This window comes from Falco punctatus (genome assembly GCF_963210335.1).
Source record: "Falco punctatus genome assembly, chromosome: 4".
In the NCBI taxonomy this organism is placed as follows: domain Eukaryota; kingdom Metazoa; phylum Chordata; class Aves; order Falconiformes; family Falconidae; genus Falco; species Falco punctatus.
Window position 1 is genome coordinate 13,380,385 of NC_137583.1, and position 10,074 is coordinate 13,390,458.

At 46.7% G+C, this 10,074-nt stretch overlaps 1 protein-coding gene across 5 annotated transcripts in view; it reads right to left on the bottom strand.

Moving 5' to 3' along the window:
• The window catches only part of GRIP2 (glutamate receptor interacting protein 2), a 293,641-nt gene that overhangs the window by 54,320 nt on the left and 229,247 nt on the right, over positions 1-10,074 (bottom strand). For all 5 annotated transcript variants that reach the window (XM_080385611.1, XM_080385609.1, XM_080385610.1 and 2 more), the window contains 5 exons: positions 7,582-7,717; positions 6,635-6,780; positions 3,733-3,819; positions 3,362-3,437; positions 2,687-2,832 (listed from right to left, as the gene is read on the bottom strand). In XM_080385611.1, coding sequence (XP_080241737.1) covers positions 2,687-2,832; positions 3,362-3,437; positions 3,733-3,819; positions 6,635-6,780; positions 7,582-7,717 — 591 coding nt within the window. The remainder of the gene's footprint in view (positions 1-2,686; positions 2,833-3,361; positions 3,438-3,732; positions 3,820-6,634; positions 6,781-7,581; positions 7,718-10,074) is intronic.

Below are 10,074 nucleotides of genomic sequence, written 5' to 3' on the forward strand. Positions count from 1 at the left end.
TCAGCAAAGGGCAGAGATTTTCCTGATGCCCAAGGGAGGTGCATGCCCAGTTCACACTCCTTTTAAATGGAAATGGCAGATTAATTTAATTCCTTCGGTGGCCTTGAGAAATCTCAGCCAATTTGATTAAAAGCCTGCCACAGTCCCGTCCTACGCTGGCCTCCCCAGTGAAAGCCCGACAGCCAGGGGATGCTTGGTGGCAATGGCAAGCAGCTGCTGTGTCCCTCACACCAAGAGCAGGGCTGGCCCATGCCCCTTCTCCTGAGCATGCAATTTTGGCTGGGAAACCATGCAGCCAGCTGGGGAACACCATGATTCAACACTCCCCCGCAGCAGCTTTGGTCTCTCACTAAGGACAGATGTGGAAAAATAACTTCCCCTGCTCAAGGGTCAGCCCACACGACCCCAGCACGTACAGCTGCAGCAGAGAGCGAGGGCGATGTAAAAACCTCTCTCTTCCCCAGGGATGAAGAGGCCAAGCACCACATCATGGTGGTGTCCTCAGCTCCTATAATTCATCAAGTGAACTGTGTGGCCAAGTGTCCCTTCAACAAGTTTTCAAAATGGGAATTAAGAGTGCTCCCTCCAGACTAGTAACTACTTCCAGCACCTGCTCTTCCTTTCCCTCATCGTCTTCCTGTGGCTGCTAAAGAAATGTCCATAATAGTTGTGATTTGGGGATGATGCACTCATCTCCCATTGCAGTTACTAGCCATTGCCTGGCAAAACTGTCTGCAGAGATTGTTTTAAGCAACATGTTCTGCATCATCCTGCCTTAAAAGAAAGCAGGGCATGTATATCCCTTTAAAAGGTTGGGGAGAAGCACTCTTTATGCAGAAATTATCTAAGGAAGGTGCTGTCTTCACATCTTGGGAAGCATCTGGCTGTGGTCCACTGTATATCAACAGAAGATGGAGAATCACTGCATAAACCCCTGCCATCACTCTGAGTTCACTCAACCCTAACAGTTTTAGGTGGCAGACTAACTCAAGAAGAAATACCAAGACACCTTCACGGCTATTTTTGCTCCAAGTCAGGTTTTAAAACAATCAATTTTCTGCAACATAGGCACCAGGGTACCGTACAAACAACAAACCCCGACAGCAGCCCATTCCCATGCACCATTAATTGTTTACTACTGTTCAGACTTGACAGCCCTGTACGAAAAAAAAAAAAATCCTCAACTCCTCCTTCCCCCGCCCCGGGCAGGGCTGCCCCCCCAGCCAGCCTGCGAGGAGAGGGACGGACATCCCTTACCGACCGCTGCAGAGTTATGACAATGACAATTAATGACATTCGTATAGAAAGGTGGAAAATAGGGTTTGGGTAGTTTCTGTTCTCCATCATTTAAACCTTTCCTCTTTTTCATGAATACCAGCCAGCTTCTGAAGAGATGCTGCTCCTGTAGCATGGCAGAAGCCAGGCAGCATGCAGGCAGCCACCAAGGCATCAGGTTTTCCTTCCAGCTCTCCCAACAGAGCACGTAGCTGCGTGGCAGACTGCTGCCCAGGAGCTGGCAGCCTCCTCCCCCAGGGGAGACTCAGTAAAGGGTCTGCTGGAAGAAAGGGGAAACTTTGGGGGAAGGAGACTCAAAAGGAAGCAGACAGCCCCCAGGGCTGACACAAAGAGCTCCCTTTTCCTGCTGCAACCCTCTTGCACATTGCATGGAGCGAGTTTTGACATTCTCAGCTCTCTTTCCTTGGGGTGGTGTGGCATTAAACTCTCTCAGCTTTTATTTCCCTTCTCAGTGACAAACCAGAAAACAACCTGATACCACAGGCTCCTACTCCTCACTGGATCCTAGGCTCAGATGCGTTGGACTGGTTTGCGAGATTTGGGGAAAAGACTCCAATCTAGTCCGGCTTGTGGCTCCAGTGGAGGCAGAAACTGCTCAGGAGTTGTATATGCAACGTTCAAATCTAACACACAGCTCAACAAGCTTCCAGAGCCAACACAGCTTCGGACTCTGTGGTAACCTTAAACTCATTAACAACGCTCCCTGCAGGAACAGCTGTGTGTCACAAAGCCAGCTCCAAATGACTTTACAGTAGCTAATAATAAGCCCTTTCCCAGGGCTTGAAACTGAAAATCAAATGAATAAAAAACCACCAACGCTCCAAACCCTCAAACTTAATATCTACTGTGTAGAACACTTTAGAAATACCCATCCTCTGCCCTCCAGTAAATTCTGTCTTATTTGGGGTCAATCAGTTGATCACCCCTCATTTATTTCAGCAGTAGATCTGCACTAACATTTCTGAGAAAGGGAATAGCTCCAGAATTAAGCAAGGTCAAAATTCAGAACTAAAGCCACAGCCACATTAAGTCTCTGCCTGCTTGCAGCTGCTCTCCTGCACACATTTAATAGCAGTATTTGCAGTGCTGGCAGAGCACTCCAGCCCCCTTTAATTCCAACTTCTCCTTTGCCCTCCTTGCCTACATTAGAAAATCCCCTTTTTCCCCCTCCTCTAAAACCGGCCACCATTCCCACCCAGACGCATCATTGGATAAGGGCACTTCAAATGCATTCAGCTAAGCCGGCTTTGAACTCTACCCCCTACACCCGTATCGGCAGTGTGCTGCTCAGCATTTTTCCACTGAAACCAAGTATCCCAGTTACTGTGTCTAGTCTCACATACTTTCCAGGCAGTCGGAGAAAACGCCACCACAACCATCCCAGCCTTACCCATGATGGTCACATCATACTCGATCTGGAAGAGTGCCTCCTGGCTGCACTGCCGCAGGATGTTGAGGGCATCAGCGTGAGTCATGCTGTGCAGAGGGATCCCATCAACGCTCAGCAGCCTGTCCCCAATTTTCAGGGACCCTTCCCTGTAGGAAGCCGTAAGCAAAAGGGGTTTTTGGTGTATGTGTATTTATTTATATTTTACTTATATATATATGTAATATACATACATGTTTTGTTGTGTATACATATATTTGTGTCTCTGTGTGTACATATGTACATAAAGCCAATTACTTCAGTTCTGGGGGAACTGAACAGTCCTTGGGCCAATAGTTTGAGTTATTTATAGTACCAGACCCATCAGACTAAATTAGTAGTATGAGAATAGACAGACTGCCTCCTGCTTTCTAACACAGCATCAGCTATTCATCTGCACAGGGTTAATCAAGTGGCCGCCTCTGGAACAGGGGTTTCTGCTTATAACATCCACACATGGGTCAGCCTGGGAGCACCAGACCCACCCTCCCCACACACCACAGGTCCCACACCACCAGCATGAGAAGCCTTGGGGAGGCACCAGCAAGGAGGGCAAGAAGGGCACGTGTCCAAGAGCACAGTGAGAGCTGCTGGTTTGTCTTGTGGAAGCACATGTTGGAGGTGCAACGTGAACGTTACCTGTCCGCTGGACCACCTGGCCTCACGTAGGTGAGCACCAGTGGTCTGGACTTGTGCCAGTCTTCATGGGCTCCCCCTGTAATCAAACCGGGAAAGCCGTAAGTCACTGGAGGTTTGAAAGTCTGAATGAGAGTGCTCAGAAAGGAGAGACATTTATCACCTAACAGCTGACACAGCCTGAAAGCAAAAAGACTGCCTCGGATTAGGCAGCTGGCAGTCGTTGAAGGCTGCATGGGATGCTCTCCAGGACATGCTTTCACTTCTCAGCTGATGTTTATGACATTCATCTTCTTACTTTTCTCTTCCCGCTTCCCCAATCACCCCTGCCAGTACTTGTCCCCTCTTTGTTTTTCACTGGAGAAGGCACTAACCTCTCAGCACAAAGCCAAAGCTGTTGCCTTCCTTGTAGAGGGACACCTCGATGGTCTTGGGAATAATGCCAGCGCTACTCTCTGGCACTAAAGAAAGAGAGGAAGACGCAGTTACCCCCAGATAAACCTTTCCCATGCCACCCTGCAAAAAAATATCAAAGGTCATCCAAATGCACTGAAATGAAAGTCCAGCCCAATCTTCCCAGTTTGAAGAAAAAAAGAGCCCAGCCCAGATGCATGCATGAACCTTCATCAGAGCCAACCATCATGTTTTAGGATGATTTCCCAGCTCAGTGCTGTGCGTCTCCCCTCAAATTTGTCTTGGTTAATACTCTGACATTCAAGTAAAACTGTCTCATTTATCAACTGGTTTTAACGTGTTCAGCATTACCCAAAAGCCAGAAGCTTCTGCTGCAGATGGAAACTTACTAAAAAAAAACAGCAGCAGCATAAGGAATCAAGTCACCGGTGACCTTAAAGAAAATGAAAATCCCAAATCCTCAGTGCAAAAGGTTGGGTTTTTTTCCCTTACCTCTCATATTTTGACTTTAGAAAAGATTAAGTGAATCCTTTAAACTGATCCTAGGGGCAATTCGGTAATTTTATGTTAAATACACAGTCCTATTTAATGTACAAAAGTAAAGAGAAAAAGAACGAAACTGCTTCTGTCCCTTTCCATCCCCTGCTGTTTAATGATTTATTGAACTACTGCAGTGAATATGGGACAATTTTCCAGTCTTCTCCATCCAGAACTGCACGCGGCATTTCAGCCTGGTCCACTCTGAAAAGATCAATTCCTAATCTGTAAACCAAGTGCAATGAATGGCCACAAGGATAATCAAAAAAAAGATTAAGAACTCGATTTCAGCTTGGCAAATTGGAGCTGAAGGCTCCCCTAGGCACGTCCGCGCTCACATTTCTTTGGCTCGGGAGGGGAAATTTGAAGCGAACTTCCCCCCTGTCCTCACTGACCACACTGGTCCTCACTGGCAAGCACCCTGAGGGCTTGCAACCTGCATCCAAATTAGGGTTAAACTAACCCTTAAATTAATCCAAAAGATGTACCGTGGTGGCATGGTACCGCCTTGCAGGCAGGCAGCCCTGGGGACCAGGTTACAGCAAGGCCAAATAAACCCCCCAAAACACCGTCCCCCACGCAGCCGCTTTGCCCCTGCTGCCAAGCATGGACCACTACACCAGAGGCACAGCCTGGAAGGACTCCAGAGGGGAAATGCCCAGGGCACAGGAAGGCTACCCCCCTAAGGCGTGATACTCACATACCAAGAAAAGGGTATAAAGCATCCACCAAGGAATTCAGAGGCCACTTAATTTCTGTCTTAAGCATCCAAGCATGAAGTTCTGCAACATCCTTTTTGTAAGATCAGTGGGGAGTGGGGATACCTAACACAGGGCTTGGTGTGTTTATGAAAGAGATGATATGGCACAGTGGCCTGACAACTAGACTTGGACTTGCAACGAAGGTCTCTTCCAAAGCACAAAATTACGAAGTGGGGAGAAAAATTCAAACCCACAAACACAAGCTATTGAATTGCACTGTATTTCTGCTCTTTCCCAGGGAAAGAGGGAGAGAGGCAGGTGCACAAAGCAGTAACGCCCTCACCGCAGATAAAAGCCCACAATGAACTGGAGCAAAGCAATAACTGATAATTCCCTGTATTTCACAGTACTTCTTGGTTTGGAGTAGTCATAAACAGCATCAATAACCTCCTTGGAGGGAAGTCACTATTTCACTGTGCTCTTTCTGCTCACTCAGAGCTGGGAACATTTTTGCATCACTGCTATTGATCGAGCCATGAAGTATTGGCACTGTTCCTTAGCTGGTAAGTACAGCTTATCAGATTCCTGACAGCCAGGCTCACAGCTGAGGAGAAAGGTTAAGAGTTGTCATCTCTAGTAAGCATGAGAACATGGAAAACTTGAGCCACGGTTTGTTTTACTAGGGTTGTATGCAAAAGCTAGCCAGCATTTACAGCAGAAGAGAGGGGCACGATTAATAGAGATTCAGCTAATTTAGATTATATTTTTCTTCTTCTTTGGGCTTTATATGGTCATTTATATATTGAATACTTATCATGTAAAGGCAGCAGCTATAGCAAAGCTACAAAGTATAAGATAGCTTCCTATCTAGGGCAAAATGTTTAGATTTCATTAGTTTTGTTTTTCCTGTCATCTTATTTTTAGTTGTTCTATTTCTTCTGCCCCATCATTCCCTGATTGATCTGGGTAACTGAATGAGTAATAACTGAGAGGATCATCTTCACAATGGAAGGACTGTGATGAGAAACTGTATCGAGGCATTTGCTTTAATCAGAACAAACAAATGAGGGCAAGAGCACAGAGTCTCCCATGTCAGGACACAAACCCTGTGAGTGTGAGCTGGGTTGCCAGCTTCTGCCAGGGCCCCTTAGCTGGAAAGCAGATTGCTTCAGCTACCCTTCTGAAAACACCTAACATTTCAAAGCATCATGAGGAATAACAGCACTTGCCACAGTTCAGAAAAGAGGATCTGGCAATACACGCTCAAGACTGAATAAAACCTCCCATAGCCATGCTCCAAAAAGGAAAAAGAAAAACAAGCTGAAGCAGCATCAGGAGGCAGATTGGCCTGTGCTACCAAGTCACTCCGAGGCAAGACAGACCTAATCAGCCATCTCCTGCCGGTGTGCATGAACAGGCACCCACTGTGCTGGAAAAAGCGCTCTGCTCCGCCCGCACACAGCTCTGCAGCATCCACCACGGCACTGCGAGCAGATGAAGGCAGAATGTCAAAATGCCCCTGGATACTGCCTTTGCCCTGATGGCTAATGCATGAGCAAATCCATCTGTACCCCAGGACAAAAAACAGCCAAGAAAAGAGTAGCGTTATCGGAGAGGTACCCACCAGCTGGTGGAAGCTCATACTCTACTTCCAGCACTACCCTTTCGCCCACGTTTTTCAGCAGGCTTATGATCTCGTCATGCCGCAGCTTGGTCAGGTTAATACCATTCACCGACTTGATGTAATCCCCGACGTTCAGCTGGTCACTTCTACAAATAAAGAAGAAAAAAAAAAAAAAAAAAAAGCAATGGTAGCACAGAGTCTCTGCTACACTCGCATGCACCTGGCAAACCTTTGGTAACTGGAGGGCTTTCTGAACAAGCCACCAACCTTGGGCTGATCTTAGGTGTCTGACTGAATGTGTTGCTATCAGAGGGAAATGCTGAAATCAAAGCCATCTATCTTTCCCAGTGGCAAGTGTTCAGATCTGTACATAAGCAACAATTGTGGTCTACGTTTCCACAACCTCGCTTTTTGTTGCTCGGTTCCCATTCATGTAGAGCAATCAGTCAAAGAGAAGCACACCAAGAGCTGTCTGAAAAAAATTCAGCAGGGAAAGAAAACATCTTTGCTTTTGCCTGTTTTCTGCAAAATTGTTCAATTACTCCTTCCTTTTCTCTGCTTCTCAGAGCCTTTCTTCTCCCATTCCTTTTCCAAGCCAATAACATTACTTACCCACTCAGTATTCAGAACAGATACAATATTAAACCACTTAGCTTGATCAAGATGTATTGTACCATGCAGCTCTCCTGACAAGGCTGCCTAATTTCACAGAATCCCAAATATCCCTACACAAAATTTCAGAGCATAATTGCACAGAGTATGGGAAGTAACTCAAAATAGAAGACGTTCTACTTAGTGAAGCAGCAACTTTGCATTCGGGGGCACTTCAAAAAAGGGAGTTGGTTGCCAACTACTTTAATTATAACTATATTCATCCAGTAACTAGAACATGCAACTATTCCTCTCCAGTTTTACCGCACTCTCTACACGCCATTTCCATTTCTCACCTTGCAGCCAGTCCTCCTGGCCTCAGATTGGAGACTCTTGGCTTTCCGTCTTTGTCTGTGCCACCTGAAATGGTTAACCCGAGGGTGCTTCCTTCCTTCTTAATCAGCTCCACAATGGTGACCCCTCTAAACTCCTCTGAAAGATCAGGAATAAAGACAAACCTCTCAGTGGAAGGCATATTCCTCCCAATCCCAAGGACACCCTTTTCCTACAGGGTTGGAGAGCAGACCTGGGATGAAACGAAGAGAAAGTTTCAGACAATGTTAAATAAAGTTTGCGAAACAGAACTGCTTCCTGGTGGACCCACAGCAGTGGAGGGAAAATGTTTGCATGCAGGTCTGCAGGCAGGACCAAGCAGGACAAAGTAGAGGAGTAAGGGCTTGTGAGAGAATAAAAACCTTGTGTTTCAAGGTGCTGGAGGCAATGGAAGGACTCAAAACCAGAGTAATGGGATCTCAGCAATGGTCCAGGGAGACTACCTCAGGAGCTATGTTTGATATAGAGTGGGGAGGGTCTTAGGAGGGCTACAGGTCAGGCAGTCACAGTTACCAGGTAGGAGGATGCTGTGGACCTGCAGTAGCTGCCTGGATGGACAGAACAGGGTGGGTCTTAAAATATTGTGAATAAAAAGGATATCATAAGGCATCAATACAGTTGGGAGATAAAGAACACAATGTGGACAGGGTGGGCTCCTGCCATCAGCAGGGGAAGCAGGAGGAGGCACGAACTTCATTAATTCACAGCAGTTTCCCCACCCATCTGCACCTGGCCCACATCAAAACTCCTCCATATTACCCACCTCAGCTACACCTGAAATTGAAGACTCAAGTCACTTTTACAACATAACTGATTCCACGTGCACTGCCAGCTGTAATAGATATCGTAGGGCCAGGTTTAGGGGATGCACACCCCACTAGTTTGCTGCAGGCAGCATATATTTTACCTTCCTTTAGTCCAAGACGACACTCTCATTTGTCCAGCACGTATAAGCTCAACCTGCTGCTGGTTTTGATCCCGTTACAGCTCACGTCTGGGTTTTACAAAAACAGGGTCCCTAAACTATTCCAACTTCTGGATTTGACACAGAGGAGGGGAGTAAATTAGCAGGAGAGCCAGCACTGGCCCAAGGAAAGACTAAGAGCTCTATAGACTTGGCAGAAGACAGCTCCATGTTAATCCACATGACGGCACTCGCACTCTTTGCTCAAAGCAGGACTAGCCCTGGGGCAAATCAGACTACTTTCATGCCTTGCCAGAGCCTCCTCCAAGAAGCTTTTGCAGAATTTGTCTACAACATGATCTATCTACCTCCGCTATCTCTGCTGTACTGCAATCTCCCACGATTTTACAGAGGGAAAAGTCTTCCTCACACAGGGCAACTTTCCCCAAGGCCGCACAAGAGGAGGTGGTGGTGGGCACGGGCAGCACACAGCAAACAGCAGTCCCACAGCAGTGGACTAAAACCCATGCTGCAAATGGCCCCAGAGTTTGTTTGCACTGCAGAACCCACCAGGCTTAAATGAAATGCTGTATTTGGAGAGCGTCTTGCACGCTATGACTTCCAGAGCAAGGCAGGGTCTCTTAAGTAACATATTGACACAGAAGATCCACGCTGGTGCAGGGCTTCTCCTCTCCACCCTCTTTCACTGGGAGAAAGCACGGTGTCATTTGTCACTGAGGTGCCTCATCACTAGCACTTTGCTCCTTGAGTAATTGTGCCTCACTTGCAAGTCCTGCCATGCACTACCCGTTTTGTAAAGCACTTCCAAGAATAATCTGTGCACTTGACGAATGTGAATGGGGAACCTTTTTGCAATCTAGCACCAGTCTGGAAGGCGTTTAGGCACTGCTGGGCACCCATTTAACGTGGCACTGGCAGCTTGTTTTAAAATGTCAGATCCATAATGTTTCTGCTCTTTAAACTTGGGTTTGATCCCTTGCCAACTACAGTAACTCAGTTTTCAATTCACCAACCCAGGATCCCAGGGGCTGCCAGAAACTTTGGGGTGGCTCCCCACCGTGCTGGAAGGAACACCACCCAGCACTATCCTGCAAATTTCCTCTCAACTACAGACATGACTGATCAACACAGATGGTGCCACAAGGGGAGATTATTAGCTCTTCAATGGGGTTTAATTTTGATCCTTGGTAAGTGTTTAAAATGAGAACTCCCAGAGTGCAATTACCCATTGTTATGGGTTCAAGGAGAAATCACTGCTCCAAAAAAAGGCAAGTCCCTGAGATCAATCTATTAAGGTAAGCAATAAGGGATTTTGACCAATACTTCTATAAATCTACTGCTGCTATCACAGACGCACAGAGATGTAAAAGCGAGCTGGTTAAGCAGGATCTGATTTTCAAGACAGAGTCTTTAAGTGTCATAGGAGAACAGTCTTGGATTTCTTCTCTTGGCATATGTGCTTGGATTTGGCTGCTCAAAGCATCCCACAGCAGGAAAAGCATGTCTGAATTTTGCCCTCCCCGTGGAGATA